The 25949-nt window shown below is 36.5% G+C and overlaps 1 protein-coding gene across 2 annotated transcripts in view; it reads right to left on the bottom strand.

Moving 5' to 3' along the window:
- LOC125228167 (protein tiptop) overlaps nt 1-25949 on the bottom strand; it is a 478035-nt gene that overhangs the window by 370665 nt on the left and 81421 nt on the right. For both annotated transcript variants that reach the window (XM_048132623.1, XM_048132624.1), the window contains exon 3: nt 235-330. In XM_048132623.1, coding sequence (XP_047988580.1) covers nt 235-292 — 58 coding nt within the window. In that variant the 5' untranslated portion in view covers nt 293-330. The remainder of the gene's footprint in view (nt 1-234; nt 331-25949) is intronic.

Below are 25949 nucleotides of genomic sequence, written 5' to 3'. Positions count from 1 at the left end.
AAGATTTCTGTCATGTGCGCACGCGCAGCCCTGTCGGTATTGCAAATGGTCATGGTCGCACCTCTAGCGGATTTGTCAAAAGAGCATCGCCCGCCATTTTGCGCATCGTATTCGAATTCTCCAAGTTGTGCAGGTTTCTCGTGGTTTATTTTATTAACACCTTGTGTTTGATGATTGGTATTTTAGTATAACTATCTATGTACGAGTACGTATGTGTTAAAGAGCAAAACATACCGTTTTCGTTAGTGTTGAGCCAGCGGTACGATGGTCGCGGCTGCTGTTTGGAGCGCATCTCTACGCCGCCCGGCCGCCCCGCTCACTGCGCCGCATCTGGAAATAACAAATATATATTATATATAGCCTGACAAGTTTTTATTTCACCCTCGCCGCGTGGCGGATTTACCGTTGAACTAATTTCTTTTACTGGCAAGGATTTTTTTGACACCCGTCATCGAAAGTCATCGAATGTCAGTGATATAAACTAGAAGTAAATATTTTAAAATTTCTAACGGTTTCATCGCAAATATGCCAAAAATAATATTTAAAAAAGTGAAAACAATTATACTGAACGTGATAAATAACGTACAACAAAAAAGGATGAAGGATTTCACAGCATTTCGATAACAATGTTCCGAGATAGGTTGTTGACATGTCCGGTACTGACGGTTTATAGTGCGGTTCTCCTGTATTGATTAGTTGGTTTCGATTTATCTTAATATATGTTTTGTTCTTATTGATGGTGTCTGTAGCTCTGCCGTGAAAAATATTTAAAGAAATAAGGAGGCCGTTCCATCATTGCCAACAGTACAAAACAAGGTCCCACGTAAAAAGAAAACAAACATCGACGACTCCGATAAAGGCACAAGATTCATGGATTTTAGGCTGTGCGGAAAGAAGTTAGCAAGTCTTAAAACCTAGCTTAATAAATTTTGATTCTCTAAAACCATGTTTTAATTTTCTACAAATATTAACGCGAAACCAGTACACACTGTCCCCATTATACATGACGTCCGCACATTATTGCCATATGAAAACGATTTCTAGCGACACTCTATCAGGGTCAAATAAAAACTTGTCAGGCTTTAATAAATAAAACAATATATGTACTACAAATAGGCAAAAGAAGATCTACCTAGCCTTGCAACTATAGCATTATCTCGAAAATTCGGAGGGGTCAGTACCGGGTGAAAAAAAAGTATGGTGAAGACACCGCTTGGATTGTCCATATACTAGAGGTACTTGAAAATTTTGTATTTTTTAACCCCCGACGCAAAAGTAAAGGGCTGTTATAAGTTTGATGGGTCTGTCTGTCTGTTTGTCTCCCTGTCTGTCTGTCTGTGTGTGTGTCTGTCTGTGGCATCGTAGCTCCCGAACGGATGAACCGATTTAGATTTTTTTTTGTTTGAAAGCTGAATTAGTCGGGAGTGTTCTTAGCCATGTTTCATGAAAATCGGTCCACTATGTCAGGGGTTTTTCCAATATTTGAATTTATAGTTAGGTTAGTAAACCCCATGATACCTCACAAGTATAGGTAAATAAGAAATTTTACTTTCACAGAGCAAAATAATCAACAATAAAAAGATTCCTTATAAACATTATGAAAAAAAGCCTAAACCAAAAAAAATACGAGTATGATTAAAATTGCTTCGATTATCCAATTTTAAAATCATATTGATAATTTGACTATGATTATTGATTAATAACTTCTAATCAACTTAGATATCTTACACATCCATACATCCCAAATTCAATACCTGATTCTAATAATCATTTGACAGATTTTTAATCAACCACATGTTCCAAGAACTTCGGTGACTAAAACCTTGAGAATTCCTTCCAAACCTTAAAAATACTTGGTAAAAAAAAAACCAAACCATCATTAATATGAGACAGGACATAAGATACAATGAACTTACTTATAAATGCGTGTCGAAAAATGAAATATACCCTTTACTGAGTTCACTTAAAAGCTAAGGTGTAGAAATGAGGTGAGTGATATCTTGGGTTTATAAGTTGAGTCGAGCGATATGTCACACAATTTATGAGAAGCGGGTGACGCGTTTCGAGTGATTCGGAATAAGCCCTCGTAATAAATTCGATATCAAAGTAGTGATGTGCTATGTGGGAATGATCACGGGGAATGTTCAACTTTTAAGGAATCTTAGGGACGCTCAGTATTTCTTAAAACATAATAAATAACCTTTCTTTTTTATTTCTAATCGAACATCATGCTTGAGTTTTAAGATCAATTGCAAAAAAAATAGATATGTATGTATAATATGTATTATGTTACAGATTACCTATATAAGGTGTTAACAAATTAGTAGTTTATATCTAAGTAGAGGTAATATTATAGATGTTTAAGCGAACTGATATTTCTTATGCACATATGAACAGTAGAAATTTCAAATGTCGTAAGGCACATTTTGCCGTAAGTATTTTTTCTGTCAGCAAATACATAGGTGTAAGTAGTCACAGATACTCGTAAATGTCTTAACTTCCTAAGGTAGTCTGTTGTATCAGTCATATGTATTTTTTGCGTCTTGGGGTATTATTAGGCATATGGTCATAAAACTCAATACTTTTTAAGTAAATGCCCATGGAAATTTTTATCATGCAGCATAATATAGTGACTCGCAACTTTTCATACCCATATTGGGTATTAAAAGTTGTATATTACCCATCCTAAATATTTCAGCTTATGTGGGGCATCATTCCTGCAGCTAGGAACACCAGGCTATACCATTCTGTAAAAAATGGAAAGTGTAGGAACACTATCATCACTACCTTTATTCCCACTTTGTTCCAGCAATATTCCCACACCCGGGAATATTAAGCACATCACTATTCGTAATAAATTCGGCATCAAACGGACATTGTAGTAATGCGATATAGTGATGCAGTGATAGCGCCCGATTTATTACTACGTTTTTGTTTCTATTGTTGTTTCAAGATTTGTCGATGTGTTTTACGATTGATGAGTTTTTTTTTATATGTGGGAAGTTGTTTGTTGTCAAAAAATATGTTATACAATTAATTGTTTTTTTTGGTTGTAGTTTATATGATGAAAACAATAACACTTTGAATGTGTACTGAAATAGTACATTACGATATTTACGATACAAGTGTGGAAAAGTAGAAGTCCGAAACGAGTGGCAATAAATGTTTTAAATCGACACGAGTTACGAATTTCCTTTTCGCCTGTGTATCGTACGAAGTTTTTCAGTACATAAACATATCAGCAGCGGCTGACCCATAGGCTTGCCTAAAACTGATTACTATTAGTAAAGTACCTAATGTAAAGAAAGGTTTCTTTTTGCTCAGTGTAGCCTATCAGAAGTATTCACGAGCCGCCACTGGTATACATATGGCCCTCTGAAATTTCGATCTGACAAAAAATAACCCATGTCTCGCACGATAGTGCGATAAAAAAGCATCATATTACCGATTTTTTTTATCGTACATATGTCAAAATTAAGTATAAAGAACTATATAAACCCAAGTATTTATTTCGAAAGTGAATCGCATAAAAATAATAAATATAAACAACTGGTAAACCGGGTAGGCAATTGCTTCAAAAGGCGGTCCATATAAAGACTATATTGACTTTAATTATACTAATTTATTGTAAAAACCTTTCGGAGACATAAAAAAAAACTGGTATGTACTAGTTTAAATGACGAGTGTAATTATTTGTCTCAATACATACATATATACATAATACACCCTGTTTTTATTGAATTCCATTAACTTTAAGGGAAGGTTCTTTGGATCAAATGCAATTAATTTCTCTAAGAAACTAGCGTCTTAACTCTTACGGTTATCGATTTATTAAAAAAATAAATAATCGATGGAATTAGGCGTTACTTTGCGGAAATCTATGTTAATCGTAATCTAGAACATTCCTTTGCTAATCCGCGAATTATTTTTTGTTAATTCGCGGATTAGCAAAGGAATGTTCTAGTTTACGATTAAAAAATAAAGATAATTACTGAATACGTGTGTGACAGCCTTTACCAATTCCTAAAGTTATTTGTTTTGCCATGTGCCGTCAATCATTTGTCACTAACTTGAATATTATTCTTAAGGGTCTCTCACACTAATTAATTCAGTTGTTATGCATGAAAACGATGAAAAACTTTTTTTTCCGAATTTAACTAAAAGTGATATACAGGGTGCTTCCTACAATAATAACGAACCTAAAGACATGTCGAATTTAACGGAAAACAATAAAAACACGGTGTACATACATTCACGCCTGTAAATATAAAGGGGTAGGCAGAGCACATGAAAGTACTAAAAGTCTCAGTGCCACTCTTGGCAATTAAAGGGTTGAAGAAAACGAAAATTGTGATTGTGTGTGTTTGTCTTAATAATGGGCGTTTATTTGTCAATACGCCTATATTAGTTACTATAGCCACCCGCCCCTGCTTCGCACGGGGAACAAAGCATAAACTTAATGTGTTTACATAGTAAGTTGTCGCATACAACAATACACAGAACTAGATTTAGATAGAAGAAAGAAGTTCATCTACATATTTGTATGGCGGCCGAGCGTGTCAGATTTTGTACTGAAGTTGTTACTTGCCTGTGATTTTAAATATGTCTCAAGCCCACGAATGTGCATAATTTTTGTGTTGTTGTTATTGCAATTAATAACGAGGCATTTTTTATGTTTTTGTTTACTTCAATTTTGGCGCCCGAAAGCTGCAAGCTGCGAATAAAGACGGACAACTCAGTGGATCTTACCGAGTTCATTTGATACGATAAGTAGATACGTTTGCTGGATCTATGGTATATATGACATCTGCGCAGTGCGCAACTATACATTGTTTTTATATAGCTCAAACGGTTTGGCCAGCATTTTCAGGTAGCCAGCAAGATTCTATCCGATCAATTATTTATTCGCTAATTCAATTCTTAAATTACATAAAACACGTAAAAATATACCTACCATCATCATCCTCTTTGCGTTATACCGGCATTTGCCACGGCGGAGCCTGGGGTCCGCTTTGACAACTAATCCGAAGATTTGGCGTAGGCACTAGTAGTAGTAGTAGTAGTAATCACTTTATTGTGTACAACAGTTTATATACAATTTGTAGGTACAGAGATACAAAGGCGAGCTTATCCCTATAAGGGATCTCTTCCAGCTAACCGTGCACTAGTTTTACGAAAGCGACTGCCATCTGACCTTCCAACCCGAAAGGTAACTAGGCCTTATTGGAATTAGTCCGGTTTCCTCACGATGTTTTCCTTCACCAAAAAGCGACTAGCAAATATCAAATGACACTTCGCACATGTTCAGAAAAACTCATTGGTGCGAGCCGGGTTCGAACCCGCGACCTCCGGATAGAAAGTCGCACGCTCTTATGAATGAATGAATGGTCACCAGCGCATGTAAAAATATACCTATGTATTGTGTGTTGTCATTTACGACATAAGTATCAATAAGCACCATTTGACATAAAGGCCTTTTCATACGAACTGCCACCCACCAGCGGCACCTTTTAATCAAACCAAGTTAGGGCAATAAATTAAAAAAAAAAAAAACGACGAACCAATAACAGTATAGTCCGGGGTTTATGGTGATGTCCTTGCTTATCGATACATACGGACGGTGAGGAGTTTTAATGTCCAAGACAGGTTATTTTATATGCGGCGGTAGTCTTGGTAAGTAATCATATGGGAGGGAAAATATATAAGTTACTTCTTATTCTAAATTGGTATATAATATAACCATCTTTGGAAGATACCTAACAATCTTATTATACCTTTAAACGGGCAATTCTTGTATATTTATTTATTTATATATACCGACGATCTCGGAAACCGCTTTAACGATTTCGCTGAAATTTGTTATGTGGGGGTTTTTGGGGGTGAAAAATCGATCTAGCTTATCCTTAGGTCCCGAAAACGCGAATTTTCGAGTTTTCATACACATACACAAAATATAGTCGCTAATTTCGTCGTCCGCGCATCGGCGTCGAGTAGCTCCGTCGTAAGAGGGTCGGTCTAATGTTCGCAAATACATCGCAAGTGTCAGGGGTTCGAATCCCGGCCAGAAATAAAGTTTTTTATTTTTATTTATAAGAGTTTTTTTATCTAAAGACGTGATATAATAAGCTAGAACCGAGCGAAGCTCGGTCGCCCAGATACTGTTTTACTAAGATGTCAGACTGTGAGATCGATTTGAAACGTGAATTTTAAACGGAGTAGATTTTGGTCTCTAGAAGATATACAAATATTAAATAATAGATTTAAACTACAATTATACGTAAGTAAGTTCCTAAGTGAGTAGGTACTCTGATGTGATCTAAAGAATATTTTTTGTAGCCACGCCGACAATCAAAAAACTCACAAAATATCTTCCTGTCAAGAACTTGTAAAATATCCGCCATCTTTACAAGATACCAAAAGTGACACTTTCTATTAGGTACATATACCTAGGTATTTTATCTACAGATATACCTAAGTGCCTATGTGAGTATCCCGATGTGATCTAAAGAGTAAATTTTAAAAGAGTAATTTTTGTAGCCACGCCGTCAATCGAAAAAACTCTCCGGGCAGGTGGCGTTCGGAAAGCCATCTTCCCTGTCAAAAACTTGTAAAATATCGCCGTCTCCGAGAGATATCTAAGATTTATTCAGCCGTCCACAAAGGGGAACGTTTTAATTCTTTTCATACGACAGATTTATGTACGGACAGATGCGAGATGCCCTTCTAGATGGTTTCAGTGCGTTATGCTTTTGTTGTTGGTTCTCAGGGTCCTAGTTTTGTAGTTCTTATCTTGTTGACAACATTCTATTAAGAATACTAAACTATTGTAGTAAATAAACTAGTAGGTAACTATAGGGAATAGAAACGAAATGTCTTTATACACTGCATTGAATCTCAATAAAAAAAAAATATATCCTCATGTTTGCACTAAAGTGAAACTAAAAGTTTTTTTTTGGAAAATCAAGCAAATAACCTAGTCCAGTAACTGGGTACCATAGCCATATTATTAATGTAAGAAAGCGCTTGGCATCCGTTAGCTCGTTGGGTGAACGACATCCGGAAAATTGCGGGTCACAACTGGATGAGACTAGCTCAGGACCGGGACGAGTGGCGTACTAGAAGAGAGGCCTATGCTCAGCAGTGGGCGATAAAGGGCTGATATGAATGATGATGATGGTGTACCCTTGTTTCGCCGACAAACTTTTCATCGAATATCATTTCATCGACAACAAATCATCGAAAGTTTAGTTCGAGTAAAATTGTTTCGAGTAATTTTGTTTCAACTACTATTTATTTGAAATTTTCTTAGTTATTATAAATACTATTTAAAAATATTTTAAGCGGGTTACTCACGTATTAAGTCGATATAGCGTTCGACATGTTTCGGTTCAATTTCGAGAACCTTTAAATATGTATGAGTCTCACGGGAGTTTTATAGTTAAAATTATAAATACTATTCAACGAATATTGTTTCATCGCTGATTCGTTTCAAAGTACTTCAAATAGCAGAACTACAAAACATCGCAATTCATTTATTCGACGTATTATTACAATACTTTCTCATTTGTCGTACTACACGTTAATAGATGTTTCTATTCTAGGAAACTTCAAATTGTCGATTTTATCGTGGCACATCACATATTTACGTCCATAATTAAACTATGACCATCGGCTTAAATCCTAGAGTAGGTTTAGGTTAGGTTATAACTGTGACCACACACAAAAACGACCAGCTTACAGAGTAGGTTTAGGTTAGGTTAGAACTGTGATTACACAGAAACAAACGGCTTACCGAGTAGGTTTAGGTTAGGTTAGAACTGCGACCTACACTACAACCAATGGCTTTTAAATTAGGTTTAGGTTAGGTTAGAACTGTGACCACACACAAAAACGACCAGCTTACAGAGTAGGTTTAGGTTAGGTTAGAACTGCGACCTACACTACGACCAATGGCTTTTAAATGGGTGCGTATCGATCGATATAACTTTTCTTGATATAATTTTAGTCGTAATAACGATCATTTGATATAATTATTGAATCATATAACAACTAATAATATACTAACAATTTGTATAATTCTTATTTAATATAATGCTAATTTTTTCGAATAACATTTATTATAACATACTTTAAGTATAATACTTATTTCCGATAATAAATAAATTGTATAACACAAATTCTGTCTAAAGCACAGTTAGAATATTTTTTTTTTACAATAAAGTAGATCCATCATTTGCCGGGAAAGTAGATTAGGTTAGAACTGTGACCCCTACACACAACGCGCTGCTACCAGAAAAATAGGTTAGGTTAGGTTAGAACTGTGACCCTTAAACATATGTACTGCTATCAGAAAAGTAGGTTAGGTTAGGTTAGAACTGTGATCCCTTAAAAAATAATAAAATTAATTCATGAAATGATTTATACCGTTTGTTATTTATATTATACTAGTCGTATATCAATAGATAGTTATACCATAAAACGGTTATTATAAATAAGTGTTATACGAAATAATTATTATACAAAATAAACGTAGATATTTTGTGGTTATACCAAACAATGGTTATGTCAAATGAGTGATTATATCCATTAAATTTATACCAAATGTTATTATATCAAATGTTACTCTATCAAAAAAAATTATACCAATCATTACACACCCCTTTTAAATTAGGTTTAGGTTAGGTTAGAACTGTGACCACACACAAAAACGACCAGCTTACCGAGTAGGTTTGGGCATGGGGTCTCATCCGGAACATCGTATAAGTAATGTCAAATCAAAATCATAGATGACGCTACGTGCCACGATTAGCCATTATGACCTATTTATTCAATAAATTTAAAGGTCTCAAAGGTATTATTTTAGTCTCATGCATTAAGAATATCATTAATGTAATACACAAATCCACACAAACACGAATTCAATGCAATATTTTTCAAAATTCGAATCTAAAATTTATTACACGACTGAATACAACATCAGCAAACTCGCATTGAACGTTATTGAGTCGTCTAAGTATTATTACCTCTCGTCACTAGATGGAGTGACTGTGCATAACGTACGTGATATAATTAGAATAGCCACTTGAGTGCGGGCTAGTCATACGCTCAAAAAACCAGTGTAAGGGCGCTCTCCGGAACCATGATCTTCTTACGCGTCTGGACGGCACATTTTAGACTGGTTACGTAGCCGTATTCAACTCGTGTGCACTCCGTAACCACATGGTATCGTTAATGAAACTTATGAATGAATGGCGTTGTTGGTAAAACGAAAAGCAACATGTGAAGCCTGGCGTCCACTAAGCGATTCGTCACTAATGCACTCACTTTCATAACAAATTCAGAAGGCGAATTAACCCTTAAGAGGATACGATACCGAAGCACGAATTCAAATTTGAGATTTTTAGGTCTTTATCGCCGTCGCGCTGACGGGAGTGGAACCCACAGAGAGGCCCTGTGTGCGTGCGCGTGGCGCACGCACACAACCGCGTCCGCCGCCGGCGCAAGTAGCTACTCGCGATCGAGCGCTCTCTATATTTCTCTAGTTTCGGACTTCTGATGCGACCGAGCGGCACCGCCCCCGACTGCGCGATGGCAATAAACACAAAAATCACAAATTTGAATTCGTGCTTGCCTACCTTATCGTGTTAGTTCTTCATTATTAATAAATCATTTTAATTGTTGAATGTTGATTAGAACTGTTATCTGGGACATTTTTATTTTTGTCAATGTTGTACGTCCACCCGACTTTTTTTGAATTTGGAAATTTTTATGTGGTTTCCACTCAGAATCGTGAGCTCTTTCACTCCTAATAGGAAAAAAAAGTCTCCCAAGTTTTTTCCCATTCCGTTACCATTTTTAGGGTTCCGTAGTCGACTAGGAACCTTTATAGTTTCGCCATGTCTGTCTGTCCGTCCGTCCGTCCGTCCGTCCGTCCGTCCGTCCGTCCGTCCGTCCGTCCGTCCACGGATAATCTCAGTAACCGTAAGCACTAGAAAGCTGAAATTTGGTACTAATATGTATATCAATCACGCCAACAAAGTGCAAAAATAAAAAATGGAAAAAAATGTTTTATTAGGGTACCCCCCCTACATGTAAAGTAGGGGCTGATATTTTTTTTCATTCCAACCTCAACGTGTGATATATTGTTGGATAGGTATTTAAAAATGAATAAGGGTTTACTAAGATCGTTTTCTGATAATGTTAATATTTTCGGAAATAATCGCTCCTAAAGCAAAAAAAAGTGCGTCCCCCCCTCTAACTTTTGAACCATATGTTTAAAAATTATGAAAAAAATTACAAAAGTAGAACTTTATAAAGACTTTCTAGGAAAATTGTTTTGAACTTGATAGGTTCAGTAGTTTTTGAGAAAAATACGGAAAACTACGGAACCCTACACTGAGCGTGGCCCGACACGCTCTTGGCCGGTTTTTTTTTCATACGTTTTGTATGGCAGTAACGGAATGGAAGGTTTAAAAATGTATGGATATCTTAAGACATTTTTTTTTACTTCCTATCAGGCAGGATCGAAAGACCTTGAGAATCTAAGTATGAATCGCGTAAAAAACACCCATGTTACAAAAAAACAGGGGTGAACAACTTTAAAAAAATGGCTCATCTGGCCGGCAGCCATAAGGCCATAACAGATAATAGTAATTATGTGTTGAAATGAAATGAAAATGAAATATTTATTTTTCAAGTAGGCATATTACAATGAACATGTGAACGTCAAGTTTCAGTAAATAACTAATTTCGGTGTTTTTCTCAATTTCATGAGTAAAAATTACTCTAGACAATGAAATAAAACTATGGAAACGTTAATTAATCCGTTTCCATAATTTTATTTCATGAGTAAATATCGCGGTAACCGAAGACAATATTACTCTAGAAAATGTTTTGTCAAATACCTAGAGCTGCATTACTTTTTATTTTTTATATTAAGTACATGTATTTGTTTACTTAATAATATACATTTCCATATTTATTTATACATTGAAATAGATATCATACACGAAAGGAAAAACGACACCGACGACGGTTTTTTTCCCACATTTCTAATTAACTACGCGCCTGCTTTCGAGTGCTTTAAATTTTAATAAACCAACTCATTCTTTGATTGGGGGCTCGGGCCTCTCAAGGTCAGTGCAAATGTGATGCGTAGAATAGGTACTACTTACTAGTATAGGTAGGTAGGGGCGCGGGGCGCGGGGCCGCGACTAAATCTTGTTCATTCACATCCGCTTGCATGTGTCGCGGATAGAGCGAGTACGTAAGCGGCGAGCACACATACTAACCGCGCGGAGGCCGTTTGCCACCCTGATGTATACCTCTATGTACCTAAATGAATTTATTAGTGTGAGAGACCCTTACGAACAACATTCAAGTTAGTGTCAAGTGATTGACTGCACATGTCAAAACAAAAAACATTAGGAATTGGTCACACACGTGTTCAGTAATTATCTTTGGTAAAGGCAGTCACACACATGTTCAGTAATTATCTTTATTTTTTTAATAACTCGATAACCGTAAGAGTTAAGTTTCTTAGAGACATTAAATTTATTTGATCTTCCCTTAAAGTTAACGGAATTCAATAAAAACAGTGTGTATAACAAATAACAACTTTTTTACATGATTTATTTTAACTTGCATTAATTAATATGCTGTTCTCGGACATATTGTATCGATAAACTACCTCTCTAGTCGACCTGTGTCGATACTAACCCAACGAAGTAACTTTTCTAAGACGTTACCAGGTCACCACGCGTCCTTTTCTTTAGGGCGCTATAGAAAAGGATACCTATAGTTTTCTTTGTTCTTATTTACTGACAGACTTGTTTGACAGATTATATCAATTTATAGAGCAATCAATTTGATTAGTGAAACTAAATAATTTGTTATTCATGTTACCTACTTAAAACTGGAGTTTTAACATTTGGTTTAACAAGACGTCCTTACGAGGTTATATAAACAACAATATGCCACAGGACTCATAATAAAACGGCTCAACATAATTTTTAAGAAAAAAAACCGTCGCCTTTCGGGTTCTGGTGAAAGCTACTTGCGAATGTTGGATTATGTAGAAATGTGTAAGTATTTTTTAAAACTGCTTTTAATGCTTTAATTATTAGATGGCAACACAAATGAATATACGTATAACGTTAAGGTTTGAGGAGTTTCCTCAATTCCTCATGAATCCGATTACATTATAAGAAATCGAAGCTTGACAAACTTTGACTTGAAAACTCAATATGCTTAACAAACATAACTAAATAAATGTAACTGTTTTGGACTTAAATGCAAGCTTTTCTTCCAAAAATACCAAAGTCACTATGAGTGTGCCGTTCAGATTTGAGGAGTTCGGTTCTGACTATCATGAGCAGTTCCACTGCACCAAATGTTACTGTTCTGGACGTAAGTGCATGCTGTTCTTATAAAAATACCAAAGTCACTATAAGCGTGCCGTTCAGATTTGAGGAGTTCGGTTCTGACCATCATCAGCAGTTTCACTGTACCAAATGTCACTGTTCTAGACGTAAGCGCATGCTGTTCTTATAAAAAACCGGCCAAGAGCGTGTCAGGCCACGCTCAGTGTAGGGTTCCGTAGTTTTCCGTATTTTTCTCAAAAACTACTGAACCTATCAAAATCAAAATAATTTTCCTAGAAAGTTTTTATAAAGTTCTACTTTTGTGATTTTTTTCATATTTTTTAAATATATGGTTCAAAAGTTACAGGGGGGGGGCGCACTTGTTTTTCCTTTAGGAGCGATTATTTCCGAAAATATTAATATTATCAAAAAACGATCTTAGTGAACCCTTATTCATTTTTAAATACCTATCCAACAATATATCACACGTTGGGGTTGGAATAAAAAAATATCAGCCCCCACTTTACATGTAGGGGGGGGGGGACCCTAATAAAACATTTTTTTCCATTTTTCATTTTTGCACTTTGTTGGCGTGATTGATATATGTACATATTGGTACCAAATTTCAGCTTTCTAGTGCTAACGGTTACTGAGATTATCCGCGGACGGACGGACGGACGGACAGACAGACAGACATGGCGAAACTATAAGGGTTCCTAGTTGACTACGGAACCCTAAAAATGGCAAAGTCACTATAAGCGTGCCGTTCAGATTTGAGGAGTTTAGGTTCTGGCCATCATCAGCAGTTCCACTGCACCAAATGTCACTGTTCTGGACGAAAGTGCATGCTGTTCTTATAAAAATACCAAAGTCACTATAAGCGTGCCGTTCAGATTTGAAGAGTTCCGTTCTGGCCATCATCAGCAGTTCCACTGCACCAAATGTCACTTTTCCGTACCTAAATGCATGCTGTTCTTTTAAAAACACAAAAATCAGCATATGTTTGCCTTTCAGATTCGAGGAGTTCCCTCGATTTCTCCAGGATCCCATCTTCAAAACTGGGTTCTGAGAAAAATGGGACCAATCTGTATGTATATACATTCAATCAAAAAAAATTTTTTTCAAAATCGGTCCAGAAGCGACGGAGATATCGAGGAACAAACATTAAAAAAAAATTAAAAAAAAAACATACAGATGACTTGATAACCGTCCTTCTTGAGAGATGAGGCGACGGTTAAAAATAATACCAATAATAATAGGTGCGTGCTATATTTTACTCAGCAGCCGGCGTAGCCGAATGGCAATTGTCGACACCATATGCCGACAGAAATGTAGTCTAGCTCTGTCGCGCAAGTACGCAAGAGCTATAATTAGAGGTAGATAGATACAACGAAACAAATATTATCGTGAGCACGTGTGCATTCGACTACGCACACTGATGAGCGGACCCAGCGCGTACGTACATTGCGCACCACCTGCACGCACACATACAAACCGCGCGGCATACAATCCACTGGTAGGCTATGTCTACAACGCCATCTAGTAATGTCTGACTTTAAACGTGCACATGACGTTGTATGTTTAGTGCGTGAAAGCTAAAACAGATGTCGCAAGATGTTGCAGTTTGATGACTATTTCGACGTAGGATACTGATAAGAGTTTTGTTGGCCACGCGTGGCTACTGGCGCCATCTAGCTCTTTGAGTGTGGATTAAATTTAGTACACAGGTCTAGAATACTTAGGACGGCGCCCATTTTTAGTATGGGGTTAGGTATCTGTACTAGTATTATTTGATCTGTGGTTTGGGTTAGGTTAGAACTGTGACCATACAACCAGTTAACAAATTGTATATTTTTAGAAAGAAACATAATTGAAATAATATTATGCGTAATGAATTGTATTTAATGTAAAACAAAATGAAATGAAAAAACACGAAATGAAATACCACGATATAAAGTATACTCGGAATAAGTTATCTACGAAATAAAAGTCTACGGCTTGATTTTACTTGTGTCGATTGTTCTATGATATGAACTGTCGATGAAATGAAATTATTTGAAACGTTGTCTTTGAAATAATATTCGAACAGGTGTCTGTCGGCGATTCAAGGGTAAACCTGATGATGATAGCAATATTAAATTTCACTAAACTACTAACATAGATACTTATTTTAGGTGAGTTATGTTATGGTGTCGTTATTAGCGATGTTATTTAACTCAGAACTGCCAAAACATCAAAATGGAAAATGTATAAAATCAAAGGTTTTATCTATAAAAACCGCACTTAAACGGCCCAAGTACCTAGTGCAATAAAATACGGTAGTCTGCAATTACCTAAGCCATTATTTAAATATATGACACTACTTCAAAAACTATTTTTATTATAATGATCTGTCCCTTACCCTAACCTCGTCCAATTTAAACGCAATAAAAACCGGACATATATTTTTAATCCCATAAACAACGTGTTGTCTTAACGATTATTGGAAGACAGCATATCGACATCGAGCCTCCGCCAAAGGCTGTGTAAGTGTCGGTAAATCTGTCAAGATACAGATGGACGGATCATTTTAGATCGTTGACTTTTAGGCCGATTCTGACTTTTTTCTTATGAATAGGGATGACGACTACATAAAAAATAGCATTTCACTGATTTAAACTTTCACGATTATTACACATCATTATTTTTAAAATCGGGACTTAATCGCGTATAACTACATATTAAACTGACCTCCAACGTTTCAAGGACGGCGTTGTCCCCGTGTTCTCGGAGAAGACTGGCTTGAAATGACATCAACACCTTCTGACAGCCGCGCGAGTTTTTCGAACTACCCGCACTTGGTTTTGATTATCAACTTGAACTGTTTGCGCACTAGGGATGTTACTCTGTCGACATACAACACTGACGATATTTGATTTAACGACTGTCGATATTATTTTCGGCTTACACTTATTAATGACAGGATTCCATGTGGATGAGATCCTGAAACCTTCCTTCCTTATACGCGATTAAGTCCCGATTTTAAAAATAATGAAATAGCATTTCGTTTAGTCCGTCAGATCGTCCAAAAATACTGAACACATATTCTTCACTTTATGTAGTTAATGAAAAAAATACGAAGATACAGAGCATCAAAGTTCCGGAGTGGGGGCTTGTGACATCACTTTTAAGTAAAAATTGTACCTAGGCGTGACGTCACGCGATACTTCAACGTACTGTGCCGTCGTCATTTTTCGTTTACGAGAAATATAAAATATATGTGTCCAATTTTTTTGGTAATCTAACTGACGGATTAAATAGTTTTTTTTTGTCGTCTCGCCTATTATAATTATGATGCTTTTAACTGGCGTATATGTTGGCGTATAATAGATATATGTTGTCAATATATTGAAAGTAAATTTACGTGTTGAACAGATTTTTTTACAGCCACGTCGGTGGCAAATAGATATACGGTCCCCCTGATGGAAAGCGGTCACCGTAACGCCTGCAACTCAAGGGGTGTCACATGCGCGTTGCCGACCCATTAACTTGTACACTCCTTTTTTGAAGAACCCCATACTGTCATCGGAAATACCTAGGACAAAGTTTTGTTCAAAGCATTAAATGTTTTAAAAATTGGACCGTGTTATGATATCGCCTTAAAGCTTGTAGTGCACTTAAAGCGAACAGAATGCCCAATGACTACACTGAAAGACTCCAAGGTCATTACAATACATACATACAATCACGACTGTATCCCACAAAGGAATAGGCAGAGCACATGAACTACTAAAGTTCAGTGCTACTCTTGGCATAAAGGGGGTTGAAAGAAAACGAAATTTTGACATTGCAGTGACAGGTTGCCAGCCTCTCGCGTACGCTACAATTGAACCCATATTCCACAGTCGACTTCTACGACACCCGTATCAATACAAGATCAAATTGTTTCATCCGAATCGGCCTTTTAAAATTGACTTTAACTTATGTATGTAATGCGTGACTTACTGAACTGGAATAACGAGAATATAACAAGTAAGTATATCATTTGAAAATTGATACGGACGTGAAGTTTTTTATGTTTTTTTAAAGTGATTCGTAATAAATTTTACTCTTTAGATGAATGTCAACTGAGAGGTCCAAACAAGTTATTTTGTGGCTTTTCAATGTTACCTCTTAAACCAGATCCATACTAATATTATAAATGGGAAAGTGTGTGTCAGTTTGTTTGTCCGTCTTTCACGGCAAAACTGAACGATGAATTGACGTGATTTTTTAAGTGGAGATAGTTGAAGGAATGGAGAGTGACATAGGCTACTTTTTGTCTCTTTCTAACCCCCACTTCCCTAAAATGGGGGATGAAAGTTTGTATGGAGGACTCCCTGATTTTCGAATTTAACGCGAGCAAAGCCGCGGGCGAAAGCTAGTATTATTTATATTTACGAATGTTTATACTTAAAACAAGAATTCAGAAATTATGAAACTGTTGGTTAATCGATATTTTAACGATTTATTTAATATCTGGTTTAATTGTTTTATTTTCTCTTTCGAAAGTTCCGTTTTGACTTTTTGACAATCAAGTGTTTATGCAAAAAATGTCGTAAGTCGCTAAAATAATGTAAGCACTTTTTGGCACTTATGGAAAATTGGAAATACATACTTATAGGTATACGCCTTTTAAAATATATTTTCGGTAATTAATATATTAAATGACTTTTGTCAATCAAGTGAACCATGATTATTTATGTATTCACGTTAAAGACAAAAGTGATATGCAAATATATCGTAAGCAACTAAAACGACGTAAATCACTTACGACACATCATGGGATACGCCCTTAGACGTCTTTTTAATATATTTTCGTTAATTAGTATGCTAAATGAGTGTTAATTATTAATTAATGTGTGGATAACGGTAGCTAAAAGCTTTGGTGACGTGGGTAATAATTCGCCATTTTGCGAAATTAATGATAATTAATTTAAAGCCAATGGCCTCGTTTGTCAGGTATATGGAGTTAATTTTTAATGTACATATTTATGGCTCAGTGGAAAAGTATATTTAAAACAAATTATTATTTTTGTTGTGGAGTTTTGGGGTCCGCAACGCGCATGTACATCTGGAGTTGCAAACATCTATAGACTTTGGTGATTCCTTACTTTCAATCGGGTTTTGTGCTTGTTTACCAACGTAGTATACAAGCAAAAACATTTTTTAGGCCTACGTCACTTGGTCGCGGTCTTGCGTTAAATACCTTCCCGCTAGCAGTTGCCTCGGGGTAACAAGTGGTCGAGGGGCGCCACGCGCCCGCCTGTGTGGTAGCGTGGAACGTACACTGAGAGAAATTTGCATTGTGAATTTAACAAGTTCGACTTGTTGCGGTTTATCCGTTTGAATCAGCCAAACGTATGTTTAAAACAATATATGTCAGGTTGTTTTTATAAAATCGACTTGTTGATTCAAATATATTGCCGATTCAAATGACAAGTAGCTTGTTGTTTGAACCAAAGAGCACGTAGGCGCTATTTTAACCAAAAAACTTGTTGAACGAACATGAAAACTGGTTGTATTTTCTCTCATTGTAAGTACATACCTACTATTCTTCTGAGTTTACGTAGTAACTTATTAGTATCAGTTAGATAAAGCGTAGGTATTTTTCGTTTTGCGGGCAAGTGAAGGATCTGTTACGTTAGTAACTTATTGATAATCTGTGTCGTAACCATGTTTACAGTATACATTGCCGTTGAGAAAATATTAAAAAAATATTATGGGGTGAAAATGAAGAGTAAGTCAAAAACACTTGTCCATTCATGATAACACAATAGTGTATGTTCATTAATTAGAATTCTATGCCTGGTTTAATATATCGCCCGTATTACGCGCACACGCTGTATGATGTCTTTATGTAAGTAGGTAAGTACGTATTATGTTCGAACTAGTGAGTAACTCCGCCTTAACTTCCTAACTTCGTAACCTTGAATCCACAAAAGATAAGCATAAGAAACTTTGCCTAAACAGTCCACGTAGGGCTGCCAAAATCATATAAGGTACTATCCATTGTAACTATCCATTCATTCATTTTATTTTTTCACTATTAAGTTGAGTTCCCCATGGATCCACTAAACACGCGTTCCACATATAACCATTGGACACTCTAATTAATAATGGAAAAAAATGGATCACTTGCATTTGACCCCCAGTCGAAATTGTCCCGCTGCATCTTAGTAACCTTTTACCCTTAATCTATGTAAAATTTACTTCAAGTCTTTTGTGAGAGTAGAACATACATATAAATTTAAAAGTGGAAAATGTCTGCCTTGGGTGAGACTTGAACTCACGGCCTCTGGATCGATACTCCAGCGCTCTGCCAACTGAGCCACCAAGACTTCAACCAAGCCAGCGAAATTTTCCACTACTAAGGTCAATGGGACCCGTAGCGACATCTACCGTAAGAGTGTTAAACTTCTTAAACGGCAACCGGAGTTCCAAGTCATATTGGAAATTCACCAGTTACGATGCGCTAACCATGCTAAATTTTAACTTCTGATTAGCAGAAACGTCTGCAATCGATGCCGTTAGGCTTAGAATAAATTTAAAAGTGGAAAATGTCTGCCTTGGGTGAGACTTGAACTCACGGCCTCTGGATCGATACTCCAGCGCTCTGCCAACTGAGCCACCAAGACTTCAACCAAGCCAGCGAAATTTTCCACTACTAAGGTCAATGGGACCCGTAGCGACATCTACCGTAAGAGTGTTAAACTTCTTAAACGGCAACCGGAGTTCCAAGTCATATTGGAAATTCACCAGATCGATCCAGAGGCCGTGAGTTCAAGTCTCACCCAAGGCAGTAATTTCCACTTTTAAATTTATTCTAAGCCTAACGGCATCGATTGCAGACGTTTCTGCTAATCAGAAGTTAAAATTTAACATACATATAGTATTTAATAATTTTAACTAGGGTTATTGATTAGTTTATGAGCTAGATATGGAAGCGCTGGTGGCCTACCGGTAAGTGCGTGCGACTTTCATTCCGGAGGTCGCGGGTTCGAACCCCGGCTCGCACCAATGAGTTTTTCGGAACTTATGTGCGAAATGTAATTTGATATTTGCCAGTCGCTTTTCGGTGAAGGAAAACATCGTGAGGAAACCGGACTAATTCCAATAAGGTCTAGTTTACCCTTCGGGTTGGAAGGTCAGATGGCAGTTCGCTTTCGTAAAACTAGTGCCTACGCCAAATCTTGGGATTAGTTGTCAAAGCGGACCCCAGGCTCCCATGAGCCGTGGCAAATGCCGGAATAACGCAAGGAGGATGATGATATTTATGGAAAGTTTATTTGACCTAACTTTTACCGTGACTACTCGTCAAGATAAGGGATCTAAGCAGGTAAGGAAATAACTCATTTAGGGCTGCCAAAACATCTTCATAGAAAGTCTCACTAGCGTAAGTTACGATTACAAATATTTTCACGACAAATGACACCTCTTAACTCTGAAAAAGAATATTAGAAACATATTTTATCATTCATAGGTATCAAGAATATTCAGCAACAAAGAAATTGTGAGAAATCTATTATCAGTAAGTACTAGTATTTTGATCATCATCATCATCATCATCATTTCAGCCATTAATCGCCCACTGCTGAGCATAGGCCTCCCTTAGTGTACGTCACTTATCCCGGTCCTGGGCTAATCTCATCCAGAAGTGTCCCGCAGTTTTTCGAATGTAGTCCACCCAACGGGCCAACGGATGCCAGGCGCTTCCTAGATCCGATACCGGCCACCATTCGGTCAACATTTCGGTCCACCTGCCATCACTCATCATCACAGTATGTGCTCAGTATGTTGATATGTCCATTAAAAAAATAAGTGACAAAAAGTAATATTTCGTGCAACTCTTAAAAAAAAAATTATTCAGCAAATAGGCCACAGGGGCACTTTTACACGTCACATGTACATAGGTATTTAGAAAATATTTAAAATTGAATTGAAATTACAATTGATACTATTATAATTATACTAATTCAAAGTTCTAACTAAAGTTAACTCTATACAATTAATTAGAGATGTAGAAGGTCTCTAAATGTCTTATTACAACCAAGAACTACACTAAATATAAAAAGTACAAATACAAAAAAAAGTCTAAAATTACTTTAGAGGTGCAAATGACTCTAAATGTCACAACTAAAGATAAAATGTATACTTAATCTAATTCTCCTTACAGATTTGTATATGGTCTCCAAGAGTCAAAATCATTTATTTAAAATATTCACTAAAAGAAAGGAAACAAACGACAACCGAAAAAAGTGTCCTAATTTAATAAAAATTAGAAATAAAGTTACTAAGTTATAACAGCCCTAGTAAGCTTAAACAGACCGGTCTTCACAGATCTTATATATAATGACATTAATGACCTTCCTTATTTTTACACAGTACGGTTAATCATAACGAAAGACTTATATATTTTCGTTCCATTCCGTACAGGACATAACTCCAAAACTTAAACATCACAAATAACGTCTCAAAAATAAATCACAATCACCAACCCTACTGTCAGATAGTGTCGCTTGCTAACTCGTAAAAGAAACGTCATAAATCTGTCAAATTTGACGCGCCTGGCAAAATTATGAGCGATACTGAGTGATTTGTGTACAAACAGCAATAGCGACTTTCTCGGTAGTGCACGACAAAAAAAAGGGAATAGAGAATTTGGGCTGCTCATTATGAGATTGTAATGTCGGAATGTTTGAAATGCAATGGTTTTGCGCAATTTTGTCGTATTCTATGAATAATTGAGCTTGTAATGTTTTAAATGCATACGGTTTGGACAAATTCTTTTGCTACATTAAGTTCATTTTGAGTGGAAGTTGTTTTAGTGGTATGTCTAAGCTTTTTTATGATAGAATATTTGTGCTTTATCGAGTTTTAGACAAACATGAAATAAAGTTAGCTTATTTCATAGAATTTTATGAACTTGGTAAAATTATGAGCGATACTGAGTGATTAGTGTACAAACAGCAATAGCAACTTTCTCGGTAGTGTGGACGACAAAAAAAGGGAATATTATAAGAGTTTCGGATGCTCATTATAAGATTCTAAGCTTTTGGTATAAAGTTTTGCACAATTATTTTGGACAAATTCTGGTGCTCTTTTAACGTATTTGTTTGCAAGTAGTCTTAGGGATGTGGTCAATAAAATGATCTTAAGTATATCTGAACTTGTGACAGCCAGTTGAACGTCACAGTAGGATCTTCCGGTCGTTCTTCTTGGAGCGAGACACGACACAGAAATTATACGATTATACAGTTGACACGATTCATATAATCTGAGATAAACTTACAAGCGCCTTATTTTATTTAACTCCCTTTCCCGTAAGTAGTCTTAGGGATGTGGTATAGAAAATTATCTTACGTCTGTCTAAGCTTTTTTATGATAAATCAAATCATATTTTACTTTCCGTTTTCCTGTCCTGGCATTATTAATCATAAGTTTTACATAAAGTAAAATAGTCTACTACTAATAGTATAAAAAGCCCGCAGTCCAAACTCAAAATACATTGCAAATATAAACCGAATCCGTCACTCGTACGTCGCAAACTAATTCCCGGCCGTCCGATTCGTCACTCGATGACGTCACGCCATTTTGAGTTTAATTTGACGCGCTGAGTCGTTTAATTATTGTCACTCATTACCTGTCTATAAAGCCCTTTTATTCTAAAAAGCCTTTAAAAGCTTCAGTTTTCATTCAAACATAAACTTTATGGTGTAATTATGAAGGTCTGTCTTGAATGCTTTTAGTTGGTAGTTGCGTCGTTTTGGTTAGTTGTGTCAGCTTTGGTTTACCGTCATATGATTGTAATGGCAATCAATAATGGTATTTTGATAAATGCCAGTCTATTACTGTGAAATTTTGGGGTTTGATGAAAATGTTGTGTAACAATTGCTTCTTTAATATTGTAGGTATTCGCGTTAGTATACCGCGACTGTTTCGAGGCTTTTTGACATGGGGGTCATTTAGGAGACCCGAAACAGGTCGCAGCAGTCGCGATATAATAACGTAAGGTCAACCGTATAATAAATTAATTAAATCCCGTTCTAATTTATTAAAAATTTGAATAAGGTCTCATGAAAGTTTAATACCCATACAGTACCGAAGAATGTGTACACTAGTGCAATAAATAGTACCATAATTATGTATTGTAAAATAACGTGCATTTTCCATGACTATATAAACAGTTAAGTTTTCTAAAACATAATTTACTCATGTTCAAGACTCCAAAGTGTTTCAAAGAAATTTCCTAAAGATTTTCTTAGTCTATTTTTCTACGTGTCATACCACGAAAATCTGCGCAAGATTGAATTAACAGTACAGGGTGGCTAGCCGAATGGCACAATCGCTCACGAAACGCTCACGAAACGAAGCGCTAGTAGATATCTATCTCTATCGCGCTTGCGTATTGGCGCGACAGAGCCAGCGGCGTATCGCTTTCGTTTGGCGTCGGAGAAATGCCATTCGGCTACGGAGCCAGGCTAGTACACTGGACGCAATCCAGCCAGTTTTAATTAAGAAGTCTCGTGACACCCCTTATTAATATTGAATGATTGCCGTAATGCAGAGCTACCCATTAAAAATATGCCAACCATCGGACGCATTTCGAAATACCTAGTATTAAGTCTGTAATTTTATTGACTTGTAAGAGAATGCAATAATTAAATAGTACATTGTACAACAAGGGGAGGAAGTTGAATATTACTTACGAGAGTAAGTTAAATCGCGACGGCTTGCCGGACCGATTTAAAGACTCGAGTTAGTAATATTCATACTCATACACCATCGTAACTCGGGGTTACACACAATATTTTTCATCACACTCGCAATGTAAAAAATATGTAAATAGATGTAAAAAAGTTAAGTACGGTACAAGAAATTTCATTGTTCCCTTGGGAGAACGATTTTTCTAATACTCACGCTCCGCCTGCGTGCAATAGCATATTTAAGGTGCGGGTGTGATGAAAAATTACAAGCCCACTTGTATTTCGATTTTCAAATTTTTAATATAAATATATTACTACCCACTGAAAACCCCTCTAAATATACATAATAATATAAGTGTAGCTGGGTGAATCACCTTTTCCTTGCCTGTTATTGCCATGGTTACGGTCCCCTGAGTCACGCTGGTTTTTTCCAAAATTATGCTACTGAAATTATGCAAGCATGCATGTAGTCCATGTTTGTAGGTGGCAAATTAAGGAAAGGGCTAGTTAACAACAGAAAAAATCATGTTTGCAGTAGTATAAGTATTAAGTAGTATAATTTTACATAAAACCATCGTGACTCAGGGGACCGTAACCATGGCAATAACAGGCAAGAAAAAGTTGAATCACCCAGCTACGGATCCGATATTGCAAGATTGCACCTCAAAGCTTCAAATGCCGTAGATCTTATTTAAATTTCTGTAAGAAAGATAGACAGAAAATCATTTTTTATCTAATGGTACAACTGTCATCTTTCAACTATACCAACATAACCTACTTGTACTAACATAAATAATGTACCTACCTAAAAATAGGTTTAAGTTTTAAGCAAACGCGGATCTGACCGCGCGATACATAGAATGACGCCTGTATCCTATAAAAGGGTAGGCAGAGCATATAAAACTACTCAAGTTGCATTGTCACTCTTGGCAAAACAGGGTTGAAAAATTAAAATTTTGAAAAAGCCTCCGACCGCAACATAGTAGACGGATTTTCATGAAACATGGCTAAGAACACTCCCAACAGTCCCGACCCGACTAACTCAGCTTTCAGACAAAAAAAAAACTAAATCTAAATTGGTTCATCCGTTCGGGAGCTACGATGCCACAGACAGACAAACAGATGGACAGACACGTCAAACTTATAACACCCCGTCGTTTTTGCGTCGGGGGTTAAAAACAAAACTGTGACATTGCAGTGACAGGTTGCCAGCTTCTTGCCTACGCTACAATTTAACGCATATCCCACAGTCTACTTCTACGAAAACCCACGGGAAGAATAGTGTTTTCCCCTCACTAGCTCGGAAACACGTGTTTTGTCCTTTAATACCAGCGGGTAAAATCGCATTTTATCCACTAGTGGGTAAAGTGATTTGACCTTGAATAAAGTCAAATTAACTGCTTTAAAATTGATAAAAGTAGGTGAATCTAGTAATAAAGATGATTTACCACCTGTGTTACTACTGGAAGCAGCGATAAACGCATTTTTTGCGTTGTAGTTTCCTCGCTATAGTGAGGGGAAAAGTTTTGTGTTACACTCGGGTGCAAATGTATTTTACTTCTCGTGTGTTAAAATACAACTTTGCCCCCTTGTATAACAAATAACTATTGTTGTAGTAGTTTTCTTAACTAGACTCCTAGGTAACCAATTCATCCCCAATATAATTTTTATTTCCATTCGAGAATGCAGCACCAATCTGATGTATCCGTCAGCGTGGGATAATAAATTAATGGCATTCGGGAAATTGCTCCGATTTTTTTGTCCAAATGGAAATGACGAAATGGACTGTCAACTTTATTATTGGATCTTAACGACGGTTCTATAGTTTTAATTATTATTGAAATATTTTTAATATAAATTTACTATAATCTTCGATTTACTGGGGAGTTAAATGTATGTTAGTAAGGAAATGTCATTTTGAAGGTTTCCCTTTTTTAGGGTTCCGTAGTCAACTAGGAACCCTTATAGTTTCGCCATGTCTGTCTGTCCGTCCGTCCGTCCGTCCGCGGATAATCTCAGTAACCGTTAGCACTAGAAAGCTGAAATTTGGTACCAATATGTATATGAATCACGCCGACAAAGTGCAAAAATAAAAAATGGAAAAAAATGTTTTATTAGGGTACCCCCTACATGTAAAGTGGGGCTGAATTTTTTTTCATTCCAACCCTAACGTGTGATATATTGTTGGATAGGTATTTAAAAATTAATAAGTGTTTGCTAAGATCGTTTTTTGATAATTTTTATATTTTCGGAAATAATCGCTCCTAAAGGAAAAAAAAGTGCGTCCCCCCCCCTCTAACTTTTGAACCATATGTTTAAAAAATATGAAAAAAATCACAAAAGTAGAACTTTATAAAGACTTTCTAGGAAAACTGTTTTGAATTTGATAGGTTCCGTAGTCTTTGAGAAAAATACGGAAAACTACGGAACCCTACACTGAGCGTGGCCCGACACGCTCTTGGCCGGTTTTTGATATAAGGTTTTGGTTACAAAAAACACTTACAAGAAATTGACGATCATCACTTCCTAACCATTTACGCCGACAACCACTACGTTATCCCAAAGTTTCATCCTTGAGAAAATGAGGAAGAACTGGCGGCTTTGAGCTCTTAGTCCATGACAATAAGTCATCTATTTCTGATCAGGGTACGTAACCGAATGGCACAAACGCTCACGAAACGAAACGCTCTTAGATACCTGTCTCTATCGCTCTTGCGTATTGGCGCGACAGAGCCAGACTACCTTTCGCGGCGTTTCGTTTTCGTTTCGCGTCGCAGAAATGCCATTCGGCTACGCCACCAGACTTTAATATGTAAATCGGTGTGTTTACCTGTCCACTTAGCTATTAAACTAAATTAAAATA

This window comes from Leguminivora glycinivorella, chromosome 7 (genome assembly GCF_023078275.1).
Source record: "Leguminivora glycinivorella isolate SPB_JAAS2020 chromosome 7, LegGlyc_1.1, whole genome shotgun sequence".
Taxonomy (NCBI): domain Eukaryota; kingdom Metazoa; phylum Arthropoda; class Insecta; order Lepidoptera; family Tortricidae; genus Leguminivora; species Leguminivora glycinivorella.
The sequence above is the reverse complement of the archived record's forward strand: the minus strand, read 5'-3'. Positions and strand labels throughout refer to the sequence as shown.